The 16,299-nt window shown below is 39.5% G+C and overlaps 1 protein-coding gene across 1 annotated transcript in view; it reads left to right on the plus strand.

The window, feature by feature from the left end:
• Positions 1 to 16,299, plus strand: part of setd1ba (SET domain containing 1B, histone lysine methyltransferase a) — a 153,908-nt gene that overhangs the window by 59,465 nt on the left and 78,144 nt on the right. Inside the window, exon 8 of the mRNA XM_059988198.1 lies at positions 10,663 to 11,475. Coding sequence (XP_059844181.1) covers positions 10,663 to 11,475 — 813 coding nt within the window. The remainder of the gene's footprint in view (positions 1 to 10,662; positions 11,476 to 16,299) is intronic.

The raw sequence follows: 16,299 nt of genomic DNA on the forward strand, positions 1-16,299 counted from the left end.
AGCCCCTGATCATAGATCTTTTAGAAAAATATTGCACTATGCTTTTCTACTTGGTACTTGGTCAAAAAGCAATCTGTACCATTTCTAACATTAGTTGGAGTTCAGTCCAAGTTGTTTTTTTAATGTGTTTTACACTTATAATTAAAAAAATAATAATTTTTATATCATTTATTTGAAGTCAGTTTTGGCACATTGCATATCAGCTTCCAAAATATGTGGAAATTAGCTTGCTGAGTTGGCAAAAGAACTGAGTTTACATTGCGAGGTCAATTAAACATAGAGAAGCAAAGCTGAAAATATTTGTTATTGAGGGTGAATCCATCATTACACATTTCATAATCTGTATAAACCTCTGCCTTTTGTGAAGATGCTCACTTCAGTTCCTCCAGTGTAACTCATTCTCCAATATCTTTCTCTGGCACCTGTAATTAATATGCAGGTCCCATTTGGGAACATTGGCAGACTATTCAGTTTCAAACACAACACACATCCAAGTTCTTACCTGCCGTTCACAATAGATTTGCAGGCCTAGCATACCTAGTCCAGGAGATTTAGTTTGGTCTTCCTCGCTCAGATCAACGATTATGAGATCCTGCAGACTTTTGTATTGTGCAACTAGTTACTGGGTTAACTTAATAAGCCATTGAGAAAGGGCTTAAAAAAGAAGGGCATTTCCTAGCTGTATTGAATAGATTGTGTAGTGTTTGTTATTAAGCTAATACAGTGCATTTGTTTGTATTATTCTGTTTCAATTCTAATGACAATCTAGACAACTTCACAAACTTTACTTATCTAGTGGAGTAAGCCCTTCCACTCTTCGAGACATGCCACCCCAGACAACCCTGATTTAACCCTAACCTAATCACAGGATCATTTACAATGACCAGTTAACCTACCTGTATGACTTTGCACCGTGGGAGGAAACTAGAGCACCTGAGAAAAACCCACGCATTGCACACGGAGGGCACACAGATTAATTCTGATTCCTGCATTGAGCAGTTCTGGTCGCCCCACTATAAGAAGGATGCTGAGGCTTTGGAGAGGGTGTAGAGAGGTTTACCAGGATGCTGCCTGGTTTAGAAGGCATGTGCTGTCATGAGAAGCTGGGTAAACTTGGGTTGCTTTCTCTGGAGGGTCCGAGGCTGAGGGGAGAACTGATTTGGATTTACAAGATTATGAGAGACACAGAGGGGATAGAGAGTATCTCTTTCCCAGGGCCGAAATGTCTAACACCAGAAGGCATGCATTGAAGGTGAGAGGGGGTAAGTTCCAAGGGGATATGAGGGATAAGTTTTTTTACTCAGAGTTGTGGATGCCTGGAGCACGCTGCCTGGTGTGGTGGTAGAAGCAAACACAATAGAAGCTTTTAAGAAATGTTTGGATAGGCACGTGGATATAAGGAAGATGGAGGCATATGGACAAGGTGCAGGTAGGAGGGATTAGCGTTTGGGTGTTTTTGATTTTTTGGCACAACATTGTGGGCTGAAGGGCCTGTGATGTTCCTGTGCTGTACTCTATAGTGGGTCATAAACCGTCTGAACTTATTTATGATGGAATGCAGATTGCTAATGAAGTAGCTGAAGGTGGTTGAGCCTGGGTGACAAGGAAAGTAGTTAATGCAGGAAAAAGAGGGAATGTAATTTCCGATTTGTTTCTCCCTTTTTATTCTGATGGTTGGAATATACTATTTTCTACTGTGTAGAGGTGGGACTTGCTTAACATATATAAATTCAAGCTTTCACGGTGACTGTGGAAAACATGAATTGATGATGACTGGAAACTTGGCTGTGAATGGGAACTAGGAGCTAAAATGCTGTACAAGCTAAATGCTGCTTATTCTTTCAGGACTCTTTGTGGGACAGGAGGCCTCCTACTGGTTCCCTATGGATTTGTTTGGCTCTGCTAGCCCTGGTCAACACCCTGATTCCTTTCTCTGCACACTTTCTCCATCTCTCTCCCACAGACCTTCCAATTGCAGACTAGTTTCCTTGTCCTGCAGGGTTCATCAGCTACAACACGAAACAGGGGCAATAAAGTTAGTGGCTCTGCATTACTTTTGTCAGAGTAATTCCATTGCGGTGTTTGGGCTATTTTCTATCTCCTTTCTGCTTACTCACACTTCCTATTTTTCTATTAATATCAAGTCTTTCAATCTTATTTCAGTAAACAAATAGCATTGAGTTAATAGATGATCATACTTCTTTGGTGGTGTACTAAACTTCAAATCCTCCTTGACTGTTTATGAGCTAACAGCATATTGTAGATGAATCTTGCTCACATATTAATATGTTATTCTCATTGTTTGTCATGGAGAAACCCCTTCGTGCTCTGATGGTGCAACAATCCCTGTTTGTTTAAGTAGGTTAAATATACAAAGTTCAAATTTCATATACATTGTACACAGGCAGGCCCTAGGTTATGTAAGGGTTCTGTTCTGTGAACTCTCTGTAAACCAGTTGTTCCATTAGTAAGAAATGAACAATTTAATGAAGGTTGATTTCCACGAACATTTCAGTTGTTGAGTCCCCCTCTGAATGCTACAGAATCAGAATGTTCCATGTTCAGTGGTGAGTTTTGATGGCCTTAGAGAATCAATTGTTGGATTAAATATGTAATAGTTGTCAATAGAAGTGATTTACCTTGTCACTTTCTGAAGCAGATCTGTTAAGTGGCCTCCCACTGTGAACTGGCAGCTAGTTTTTAAAAACAATGTGGGAGCTTATGTATAAACAGTCTTTGAAGATTGGTTGCCTTTTGTATTAACAAGTTACTAGTCCTTTTCCATACTGAAGGTGTTTGCATTCCAGTCTTCATGAGTGTTTAATGTCATTTCCAGTATACAAGTGTAAGGGAGAACGAAACAATTGTTACTTCAGATCCCATGCAGCATAATAAAACATAATAAGACAAAGAACACAATAATAAATAATACAATACAGATAAATACTTAAGGTAGCACATATATATATATACATTGATTGTAAGTACCTAAAATAATACAAGGTGCAGGAGTGAATGTCTATACAGTGATTTTGACAAATAGTGATCATGTAGTAGTGGTGGGGTGGGCTAGTGGCTGGAGATGTCGATCAGCTTTGCTGCTTGGGAAAATTAACTTTTTTTAGTTTAGAGTTCCAGGCATGGATACATTGTGAAAAGATATTTTAAAAATTTATGGGAGAAGTTTGATTCCATTGGACTCTGGATCCCATTGTCCTTTCGTCCCTCCCCACTAGTCTCCCTCCTGGCACATATTGCTGCAAATGACAGAAATGCTACACCTGCCATTTACCCTCTCCCTCACCTCCATTCAGGGCCCCAAACCATTCTGGGTGAGGCAACACTTCACTTTTGAATCTTTTGGGGTCATCTACTGTATCCAGTGCTGGTTGATGTGGCCTTTTCTACATTGGTGATACCCGACGTAAATTGGGGGAACACTTTGCCGAGCAACTCCTCCCCCCCCCCAAAAAAGCAGTATTTACTGGTGGCCAACCATTTTAATTCCTAATCCTGATCCAACATATCAGTCCACAGCCTCCTCTTGTGCAACAATGAGGCCAACCTCGGGGTGGTGGGGGTGGGGGCAACACCTCATATTCCATCCAACTAGCCTTCAGCCTGATGGCATGAACATCAATTTCTGCTACCGATAATTTTTCCCCTCCCCTTATTCTATACCCCACACTGGCCTTTAACCTCTTCTGCTCATGATACCCTTCATCCTTCCCTTTCTCCCATAATCTACTCTCGTCTCTTATCAGATTCCTTCTGTTTTAGTCCTTTGCCTTTTCCACTATCGCCTCCCAGCTCATTTCTTCATCTCTTCCCCCAACCATCTGGCATCACCTGTCACTTAGCTTGACCTCCTTCCCCTCCTCCGACCTTTTTATTCTGCCATCTTCTGCCTTCCTTTCCAGTCCTGAAGAAGGGCCTCGAGCTGAAAAGTTAACCGTTTTATTTATTTCCATAGATGCCATCTGATGTGCTGAGCTCCTCCAGCATTTTGTGTGTGTTGCTCTGGATTTCCGCAAGTCTGGTCTTCGGAAACCTAGTGAGCCCTTGTATTGGAATAACAGATGATCCAAGCATTGCTGACAATCTCGTTAATTATTACTAGTGGATGGACTTTGCTGGCTCTTGATTGCTAGTTCATCTGTTACAGTTTGAAGTGTTGAGCAGAAGGATTAGGTTTGATAGATACGATACAGGTTTTGATTACAAGACAGCTATTCAAGTTAAAACATTTGTCTACATGTAACTGGAAAAATGATCTGTCACCAGACATGTCAGCTGTAGTGCGTTTGTAGATTATCTTGGAATTTGTTGCAACTGGTGTAGTGCCAGACAGGGCTGTCTGCATTGAAATTTATACTGTACCTCTGCCACATTTACAGTACATCATTATTAATTGTGCTTTATCTCAATACTGTTTTTCCCATTGCACAATTAAGGAAATGTTTTGCTTGTGGCTGACAGAGGTATGGTGCAATATTTAGTGCAACTTTTGTAAGGAAATTTGAAGACCTGACTGCCTCCAAACGGTGCCAAGATTAGGCAGGTTCCTAGTCGGCAGATGGTCTTCCACTGATAAGTTTAAAACAAAACCACAAAGCATTAAGGGAAAGGGATTAAAATGATGATCTTAAGTTGAAATGTTTATTTGACTCAGGGAAAAGGTAGTTTGTAAAAATTTGTGCATGGCAATTGTTGTTCTTAATAAAAAGGGTATTTGAATGAACAACACACATACAAAATGCTGGAGGAACTCAACAGGCCAGGCGGCATCTATGGTAAAGAGTACAGTCAGTGTTTCGGGCTTAGACCCTTTATCAGGACTGGAGAAAAGAAGATGAGGAGTCAGAGTAAGAAGATGGCAAGAGGGGAGGAAGAAACAAGGTGATAGGTAAAACCAGGAGGGAGAGAGGTGTGAAGTATAGAGCTCAGAAGTTGATTGGTGTAAGAAATACGGGGCTGGAGAAGGAGGGATCTAATTGGAGATGACAGAAGGCCATGGAAGAAGGAAAAGAGGAGGAGCACCAGAGGGAGGTGATGGGCAGTCAAGGAGATGAGGTGAGAATGGGAATGGGGAATGGTGGGGGTGGGTGTATTACCGGAAATTCCAGAAATTGACGTTCATGCCATCAAGGTGGAGGCTACCCAGTCAGAATATAAGTGTTGCTCCTCCACTCTGCCTCATTGAGACAGCAGAGGAGGCCATTGACCAGCCATTGACCAGCCTGTTGGGAAAGGGAAGTGGAATTAAAATGAGTGGCCACTGGAAGATCCTGCTCTTTGCTGGTGGACAGAACGTAGGTGCTCAGTGAAGTGATCTCCCATCTACGCTGAGTCTCACGGATGTACAAATTCACCCCCTCCCACTTACTTCTGACTCCTCATCTTTTTCCCCAGTCCTAATGAAAGGTCTCGGCCTGAAACGTTGACTCTACTCTTTTCCATAGATGCTGCCTGGCCTGCAGAATTCCTCCAGCATTTTGTGTGTGTTGCGTGGATTTCCAGCATCTGCAGATACTCTCTGTTTGTCATTTCAATGAACATACAGTTTTTGTAAACAAGCAAAATGATAAGAGTGTTGCTGAAACTCCACAGCATCAGGTTAAAAAGCAACCTTCCTGAATAGCAGTCTTACTAGAAAATACAAGCACGAGCGTTCGTAAATTTAACTTAATGGTAGTATGCAGGTTCAGTTCGGCTGCTGTCTGTAGGGAGTTCATGCATTCTCCCCGTTAATGCCTTGATTTCTTCCGGGTGCTCTGGTTTCCTCAAACATTCCAGAGATGTATGGGTTAGGAGGTTAATTGGTCACATTGGTGTAATTGGGCTGCAAGGGTTTGTTGAGCCGGAAGGGTTTGCTAAGGTGCTGTAATTCTAAATAAAAAATAAATAAACTCTAAAAGGTTTCAGACTTTAATAAATGTATTCTATCCAGCAAAATGAGGGCAAAATAATGGTTTATTTTATGTTAGGTAATTTGAGATTCTGCCTAAGATGTCCTCCCATATCGATTTACAATGTAATCTTGACTTTATTTATTTTAGTTTAAAATTGGAGAACCTATGAAAATACCTGAAACATTGCCAAATGAAACTTGTACTTTAGGGCAGAATGCTTTATCCCCTTGTTCCACCGGTGTCCTATCATTTCTATTGATCAAATTGCATGGAAATTTTGGAGAATTAATTTTACCCAAACAAAGATTCCCATTGTTCTCTCCAAGTTAGAATAGGCCCCTTGAGCTGGTTTAGCCATTCACCGTGATTGTGGCTAATTCTCTTTGTCTTGCTCTGTCTGATGATACTTTTCATATTTAGAGTTTCTCAACTTTTAGCTTGCTGGCTAATGAAGTTACAATAGCTGATTATAATTGTTTTTGCATTTATATTTTGTAGCTTGTTGATTCTCCTTTGTGTATTACTGATCTGGTGGGCTGGAAAATCCATATTGGCATTACTCACACTTCAAAGATAAATCAAAATCTCAAAATCTGTTTGCAGCAGCTCCCATGATAATCTGGATGTTATTAATGGGTTTTCCATGGGCTCAAAAGCAAAACAAAGCTTTAGTTAATAAATTTGTTTCTATTAATGGTCCCACTGGAAATGAAAATTTGAAAGATGTAAAACAGGATATTAATTCATTTTTATCCAACTTATACTATTTATTTATGACACTGTCGCATCCTGAGATTATAACATTGCAACAAGCCTATGTGTAAGAGCAGAAATTAGTGTCAGAAACAAACTTTATAAAAATATATATTTACATCAATTAAATTGGATATATTCCATGCAGTGTGCTGCTAATGAATACTTAGTACTGAATTTGAATTATTGCTTCAATGGCTGCTATTAAATCTGTTCCTTTTCGACCAGCGGTTCTTAATTTTTTTTGGGTTACAGCCCCATTGGTTCCCAGACCACCTCCCCAGCATACCCCTCTCCCTTTCCAGCTGTTGCATAAAAGCTTTGAAGAATTTTGTATTACGATGCATAATGAAAGAAAATTCATTGCAAATTCAAAGCAGTGACAAATAATTGCAAAAAAATATTCAAATCTATTTAAAACTTTTCACCTTTCAATGAGATGGGTGGGCTTGGTGCAGCTTCTCAACATCAGGCTGAATGTCAGGAGTCTCAGATCTCTACGTTCAGTAATTTGCAGTTTATTTAGTTGCTTTGAAAGTAGTTGGGTGACCTCACTGAAATTGTGCTGTACTAAATATGATGTTGGAAAGGCAAAGAACATTTTGACCTTTTTCCACAGTGCAGAACAGTGTTCATAAATTTCTTTCTGCAACCAAAAGTCTTGATATCATCTTTTGAACTTCACCTTCAGCTCAGTTAAGATTTAGTCAGATCAGTTCTTCCTCCATCCTTCCTAGTAATTCCTCATTGCAAGTGTACAGGAATGGATTTATTCCCCAATCTGGAGTTTGGATCAAGAGATGATCCTGAAATCTGAAGTTCACCCTGTTGAGCATAGAATACTTGATCATCATCTCTTTTTCTTTTCTAACTCCTAGTGGCTTGGAAATTTGAAAAAGGCCACGAAGACCAATGTTGCACTCAAATAGGGTTAACTTGGACAGAAATTTCTAGATGCCTGATTTGACTTTGATAAGATTCACATAATTTCCTTGCAAATGAAGATTGCTTTTATTAAGCTTTGCGAATGTTTCTGACAAAGTAGCGTCAAGCCTGATATCTTTGAGTTGATTACTGAGTGAAGCATTCAAATCTAGTAAGGAAACACCAATGTCCTTAAACAGAAAATCCTACAAAAATAATAGATACAGCCCAGTCCATCATGGATAAACCCCTTTCTGCCATTGAGCACATCTACAGGGAGCGCTGTCGTAGGAAAACAACATCCATCAGCATGGACCTCCACCAACCAGGCCATGCTCTCAGCTTGCTGCTGCCATCGGGAAGAAGGTACAGGAGCCTCAGGACCATACCACCAGGTTAGGAACAGTTAATACCCCTCAACCATCAGTCTCTTGAACCAGAGGGGATAACTTCACTCAGTTTCACACCCTGCCCATCACTGAACTGTTCCCACAACCTATAACTTACTGTCAAGGACTCTTCATCTCATGTTCTTTATTATTACTTGCCTATTTATTTATTGATTTGTTTTGCATTTGCACAGTTTGTTGTCTTTTGCTCATTGGTTGTTCGTCCATATTGTTGGATGCAAGCTTTCAATGATTCCATTATGTTTCTTGGATTTTCTGATATGGTGCAAGAAAACAAATCTCAGGGTTGTATATGGTGACATATGTCTGCTTTGATAAATATACTTTGAACTTTGAATACCTAGTTTTTTGTGACAAGATGTTATTTGTGATATACATAATAAATGGTATATATGTAAGGGACATCTTTTTTCAAGAAAGTAATAACCCCATAGTGGGGTCCATCATTGGTGTTGCCCCTGCTGTTGTACAAGCAAGAATGTTGGTAAGCAGAATGTTCTGCTCTTTGAAAGATTGTTCAACAACCCGAAATACTGACTCCCACTTCATATCTCTTTTGTAGTCCCCTTGCAAATAACAAACTTGAATCATGCTTTCATTTTTATGAAGCGAACATAACCAAAAAGCAAAGATTCATTGCCTGGCAAAGTTGATTCATCCAACTGCAGAGCACATTCTATTGTCCCATACATGTTGCACAATCTCTCTTCCACATTCTCAGACATTTCATCTATTCGTCTTTGAACAGAGTTGTCGCTGAGCGGAGTCATTTCAATTGTTTGGCTAGTGATTTATGCAAATCCATACTCAGAACCTCCCTTACAATTGGCAGAATCAGTTCTTCTCCAATTGTACGAGACTTTATAGATTTAGCAACGAGCAATAAAATGTGGTATGAAGCATGCGCATAAGCCACCACTGTTTCGTTGTGAAGTGCTGGCAAACAAGTTTTGAAGTACTTTCCATTTCTGCAAGTTTTCACGAAATGCCAGGAAATAAGCCAAGTTTTTGTTTGCTTTGTCAGAGTATATTCTCTTCAAATGTTGGAAGAGCCAGGATGATTTAATTGCCTCATTTGGAAATGAATCTTTTTCACACTGCAGACACATGGGCGGCTCTTGGTTGCTTGATGCTAGCATAAGTACATATTTCAGATGCTCCACACTATACTGTCTACAATGCTTTTTTGTTTGGTATGCTTCTGACATTCTTCATTAACAACCAGTCAATCGCCTACTGTTTAGTTCAACCTCATGATCAATAAAGGGGAAAGTTATGATGTCATCATAGCTCAGGCAAAACCTGACTGCCTGGAGATTCTTAAAATGGGACAGCGATATCTCAGTTGGGCCATGGCTTAGGCGGATTCAGTCAGGTCCATTCTAAATGGCAGATTCTGAATTTTAGCCCATTGAACGTCATAACCTAATTCACAGGAATTGCATCACTGTGTAAATAGAGCATGGGAATCGCCCTAGGTAACTGTATTACAGTGGTGAACGGCAATAATATGGGGGCTGGAACCCTAAATGGTAGTGTTTTTTTTCAGTCCAGATTTCTCCTAATATGTCAAATAGCAAAGTGTCACATTACTTTTCAACAACTATAACACACTCCGGGCAAAGTCTAATAGAATGGTGGGTCAGCAAGAGATAAGGTGATTACGTGATCATTGTAATCAATTATGAGGTGCTGAGGATCAAATACTTATGATAAGTATTTTATTTCTTAAATTAGACCTGTAATCCCTCAGGTGCCCCCCATCCCCTTTATCTTTATCATTCCTTCAGAAACTCCCACCACCATCGGGGGGCGGAGAAGGGGGGGGTGATATTGCCCACTTTAGGAACCATTGTTCTGGAGCATTAGAATAATGCAGAAGAAAACAAGGACATGGATATTTACTAGCACTTACGTTCTTTAACTACAAAACATTAAACTAATTCAAAAGAAGACACGGGAGTCTGAAATTACTTTGTTCTTTATTTTAAGTGAGGCGTACACATATCACTTGGTAGTGTGATGATGCATTTATTTATACAGTTAACATGCAATAAATTATTTAAATGAACAAGAATGCTTAATCAAAAAAAATATATACACAAGATTATTCAAATATTACTGAAACATTAAATGCACAACACTAGCTAATAAAAATGCTCTTCCTCATTGGATTTTCAACAGTCTGTTGTAGTGGGAGCCAAGATTATGAGGGGCTGCAAGGTGTTGTCTTTATCCTTCTTTCTTTTCTGAATTTGTTGTTCCCTCTAACATTGATGCAGCTTTCCCTTGCAAGTTTTGTCATTCTGAATGCTGCCAAGTACCTAGAAGTGTTCAGAAGGAAGGATAACACTTCTTTATTAGGTAATCTGCAATAAATATTGCAAAATATAAATCCAAGAAATAACAAGGAATAAAATAACGATTACCGAGTTTGTAAAATAAATTTTATTTTCAGGAATCTATAAGTAATACTATGATAAAAAAATATTTCATTTTCATTTCTAAGCTCGCAAATCTTTTCAAGTTAATGCAATCGCTGTGTGTGTTAAAGATGAATAAAGTGATTTAAAAAGATATACATTTTACATGTATTTTCCTTGTTAAATATTTTCTCTAAAAGAGTTTTTAAATTTGTTTTCATTTCTATCTTGTTTTGACAGGCTCACCAGTCATCGGGGGAGGACATGGAGATATCAGATGATGAAACGAATGCGAGTCCAATAACCAGTGCAGAATGTTCAGAAACTATAGTGGTCAGCTCCTCTGCTTCTGCAATACCTATACCACCACCTGGATTCCATCCGCTACCCCCACCTCCACAAGCAGGATTTCCATTGCCACCACCTCTTCCTCCACCTCCCCCACCTCCAACGCATCCCGCTGTTTCTGTTCCACCCCCTCCGCTTCCAGCTCGGCCAGACCTGTGCCCTCCTGGAGTTCCCCCTCCTCCCCCACCCCCACCCCCACCACCTCCGCCTCCTCCCCCACCTCCCCCTCCCCTGCTCCCTCACCTGCATCCTTTCCCTCCCAACATGTATCCAATGATGTCCATGGACCTGATGAACTGCATAGGCAACCAGTGGGGAAGCATGCAAATGTCTTTTCAGATGCAGACTCAGATGTTGAGCCGTATAATGCAAGGCCAAGGGCCGTCTCCTTACCCACCTTTCATGGCTGGTGGTATGACTCTGCAGTTTGGCAACATGCAACCGTACCGTCCGTATCTGATGAACTCAAGTCTTGCTCATGGTCTGCCGTGGACTCCATTGCCAAAGTTTGATCCCACGGTCCCACCTCCTGGATATGAAATCAAGAAGGAAGATCCTCATAAGGCCACCATCGATGGAGTCTTGCTGGTGGTCATGAAGGAACTTAAGAACATAATGAAGCGAGACTTGAACCGCAAAATGGTTGAGATGGTGGCTTTTAGGACTTTTGATGAATGGTGGGAGAGGAAAGAACGCAAAGCAAAGGTAAATGTTTATCTTCATGTAATTCTGGCTCTGATCAACTGCCCTCCTTTATTTGCTTAAAGCTTTGGTACTTGTAAACTGTTTAAAGTGGATGTTTTAGGGAATACACAATGATACTGCAAGATTGCTCCCTTGCTAATCTTCAGAGGATACATTTAATATGGGAAGTTTAGACATAGAGTTATCTCTTCATATGCTGCAATCTTTGCAGATAATTGTCCAATAAACTATTCTTACAATGGCTGGATACCGCTATTGAAAATGTCAGTGCAGTTACTTGCTCATATCAATCAGTAAATATATTAGAGGTTAGACTTTCTCATTGGAGTTATAATTATGTAATAATTAATTTCTTTTTCTATATCATTTGATATTTTATGATTGCAGAGCTACTTATCATTGACTGTGATCATTAAGTTTGCAGTTGTGTAGTATTGCTGCAGTAGTTTGAACTAGGAAATTACTTCACAGTACAACTCTGCAGCAGGCTAGTCTGCCATCAGCACAAACCAACGGAGAGAGGAGATCAAAAGTATAGCCAGAATGGAAGGGACAAATTGCTGGGCAGGATATGTATAATTAATTAAATAGCTGTGTCATTTTAGGATTGTTACATTGTTCTTGAATATGTCAGTTGTTTGTAAGGGCATCTGGCAACACCCTCTTCCCCCCCCCCCCCCACCCCCGGTTTATTTTACTATTGCTTTATTAGTTGAATTTGATCGTTTCCAGGCATCCTGCTTGACAGCCAATATGCTGCTGTTGTGAAATGCATGTTAATATCAGGGTACCGTGTGAGGTATTTATTAGTCAGAAAAAACTGAGATGTGATGAACTGAAATGAACCAAGCTGCAAGCTACAAGTAAGTTGAGCTAGATTCCAATTTGCCAAAACCAATGGATTGCGGTCAGTTTTGAGTTTAAAATTCCTCTATTAAAATAAAGGTTCATTAGAAAGGTTGTACTGATAATTAATTGTAATGACAAGTAATATGCAACACTGCACATTAAAGAGCTTACATGCAGGTATCTTTCACTATAGTCCGGAAGCAGGCATCCTGAGGGATTACCTAACAGAACAATGATATGTAGATGTATTAAAGCAAATGGAAATGTTTCCTTGCTGTTCTTCGGGCAGTTATTTTCTCCCATTGACTTCAATGAGGCCATAATACATGGCACCTGCTCAGCAGGCAGATCTCTCAGTCCGTGAGCTGAGATAGCAGTGAAGGCCTGTGCTACCCCACTGGACTCTATGGAGAGTCCACATGCAGATTGTGGGGGTGGGCAGGGGCATGGCAGCATGAAGTTCAAAGTAAGTATACAACTCTGAGATTCGGTTTCTTGGAGGCATACTCAGAAAATCCAAGAAACATAATAGAATCAATGAAAGACTGCACCCAATAGGATGGGCAAACAAACAATGTGCAAAAGTTGACAAACTGTGCAAATATAAAAAGAAAAAATAACAAATAAATAAACACTAAGTACCTAGAACATGAGATGAAGAGTCCATGAGTGATGGGCCGAGTGAATTTGAGTGAAGCTATTCACACTGGTTCAAAGCCTTATGGTTGAGGGGTAATAATTATTCCTGAACATGGTGGTGTAGATCCTGAGGCTCCTGTATCACCTTCCTAATGGCAGCAGTAAGAAGAGACCATGGCCTGGATGGTGTGGGTCCTAGATGATGGATGCTGCTTTCCTGTGACAGCACTCCATGTACATGTCCTCATTAGTGGGGAGGGTTTTACCCATGATGGACTGGTCCGTATTGACTACTATTTGTAGGATTTTGCATTCAAGGGCATTGGCATTTCCATATCAGGGAGTGATGCAACCTGTCAATATACTCTCCACTATAAAGTATGTCAAAGTTTTGGGTAATGGAAGATGGAAAGTATAAAGCAAGATGCTGTTTCAAATTTGAGCTAGTGCAGTGCATAAGTTTGGTACTTCTATAAAGAAAGAGGTCAAATCTAATAGGTTGACACTCCAGAGGAAAGATCTCACTCCAAGTAAGTGTAAGGCCTAATATACTCAGTGGCTACTTTATTAGGTACATCTGTGCACCTGCTCATTAATGCAGATATCTAATCAGCCAATCATGTGCAACAACTCAATGCATAAAAACATGCAGGCATAGTCAAGAGGTTAATTTGTAGTTCAGACCAAACATTGGAGTAGGGAAGAGAGGCTGACCTAAGTGACTTTGATTGTGGAATGATTGTTGGTGGCAGGCAGGGTGATTTGAGTAACTGAGAAACCACAGATCTCCTGGGATTTTCATGCATATCAGCCTCTAGGGTAGGGTTGCTCAACTGGGGTTCTGCTAGAGGTTGCTAGAGATCGTTATTCAAAAAAATAAACTGGGGTTCTGCGAGTTAAAAAAAACATAATTTTAGCACTTTCAGTGGTGGACAGAGACAGAGCAGCCTTGATAACAATCTCATTAGAGTTCTCAGGCCAGTATGGTGGTGCACAACAGGACCGTGTTTATTGGGTTGAGTCCATTCTTAGTGTTTGACGAGGGATAGGGGAGGCCGTTGATGGTTGGTAAGTGCTGTGTTGCATGGAGGGGAGGACAGTAGGCTAATGAGAGTATGAGTTGCATGTTTCAAGCTTTGAGTGGACTTGCCCAATTTTGGCCGTGACAACCTTCAGAGTCATTTCACTGCCCTAGTCCAACGACAGATGAAAAAGAAACCCATCTTTACAATAAAAGCTACTTTACAATCAAAGGGTTTTACCAAATTATCCTATTCCATTGTGCCTAGTCTATGGCAACTAACAAGCACAGGTTTCACATGCTAGGCCTGTATTTGAGCCTAATCAAGTCACTTAGTAAGAAAATGTTTTTTCAAAGTCATGTACAAAATATTGTCCTAGGCTATATTTTTTATTCATATTGTGTTGGCTTTTCATTTTTAGTAACTACTATTCAACATTATCAATAATTTTCATGTTGTAAATAGCATTAATTAAAACCAATTTACAAGCTTAAATTAAATCTACTGAGCCTACCTTTAGCAAAGTTAAATCCCAATTTGGCTTAAACCAGTTATTTAACAGAATGTATTATGTTTGCCTTATGAGTTTTTAAAATTTGTGAAAGAGGAAGAAAGAGATTACTTTCAAGAAAGGTTAATACCTGTTTTTTCAAGGAAGGTTGGCTAAAAATTCGTTCTCTCCTCAAAAGGGCATTGACAATTAGTTTTGGTTTATTATATCTACAATTTACTGGAGACACTAATGCACTGTAAGCTGTAGATACAATAATTTTTATGTAGGGGTACCCTGAGACATAAAAATTACTTCAAGGGTTTCTCCAGGGCAAAGAGGTTCAGAAAGGCTACTCTAGAGTGCAGAAAGCTAAAAATATCCAGTGAGCAGCTGTTCTGTGTGAAAACATCTTACCAGTGAGAGAGGTCAGAGGAGAATATCCAGATGGATTCAAGCTGACATGAAGGCAATAGTAACTCAAATAACCATGCATTATAGCAGTGGTGTGCAGAAGAGTATCTCTGAATGCATAGCATGTCAGACCTTGAAGTGTATAGGTTAAGGCAGCAGCAGACCTTCACTAGTGGCCATTGTATTAGGTACAGGACGTACACTGTGTGTAGAACGTACACTGAATGATGGAAGATGTCTCATATCCCTCACCTTGTTCTGAATACCCCGATCAGCAGAAATTGCTTCTCCCTGCCTATCTTAGTGAATTCCTTTATTTTAAACTCCACTCGAACCTTCTGCCTATACTTAGGATAATATTATCAATATTTCATTTAATCCTTTTTTTGCTTGCAATGTATCACCATACAGGCCGTAGCAGTTGAACTATGTGGCTCATACCTGCCTTCTCAGGGACTGTTAGGGATGAAAGGTTTCCCAGAAATGAATTAAAAACATATTGCTCTGCTGTTTTTCCATTTTAGCATGAGATGATAGCGTCTATCCAGGTGTGATTTTGTTCTCCCTGTGTTTTCATACTTTATCTCTCCTTATCTTACATATCTTTGACTTCTCATTTTATCATGTCAGCCTTTTTCACACCATTCAATAACTAGAACAAAATAACAAATCAATATTTTTCTTATTTCACTATTCTGCACATCCTTTTGTGGCCGTGCCTCAAACCTGAGGTGTGTGGGATCCAACACATTTTTATCGTCGATTATAATTTTAATTCTGTAGTGTTTCTTTACTTATCTAATTGTTCTTTTAACTTTAAAATATTTTATTATTCCATTGTGTGTCCCACCCTTATTCATTCTGGGTTCCATTTCTCTGTTTATCCAAGGTGTTTATTCTTCGTTGATTATCTTGGTTTACAATTCAGCATATTTATCTTGAAATCTAATGACAATTTTTTGTTTACTTGCTAATACAGTTCTACCTTTATACTTAATCTAAGTCCTAGTTACTTGTCATCTTTCAAAATGAGTTTTTTGATTCTATTGTTATCTTTGTTTTATTTGTGCTTTTTTCAATGGCATGTTATGATCTCTGCTGCCAAAGTATTGTGTTAATGCTTAGCTGCTGTGCTGTTTCCCAGAACCAGCAGTTGTTTCTCGTGAGTTTGACATCTTTCATCTGTCTGAGAAAGGACTTGCCCATCATATAAGATGTCCAACACAAGAGGAAACATAATCTTTCTGATTAGTGTTGTGATTGTGATAAACTCACTGCAGAACTTGTGGATATGAAAAACTTTATTCATCACAATAAGTTTGTTTTTATTTCAAACATAAGTTTTATTCATAATGTTAAGAAGTACAAAAAACAGGAACAATGCAAATCATGGTCAATACATTCAGTAGT

This window comes from Hypanus sabinus, chromosome 13 (genome assembly GCF_030144855.1).
Source record: "Hypanus sabinus isolate sHypSab1 chromosome 13, sHypSab1.hap1, whole genome shotgun sequence".
Classification (NCBI taxonomy): Eukaryota; Metazoa; Chordata; class Chondrichthyes; order Myliobatiformes; family Dasyatidae; genus Hypanus; species Hypanus sabinus.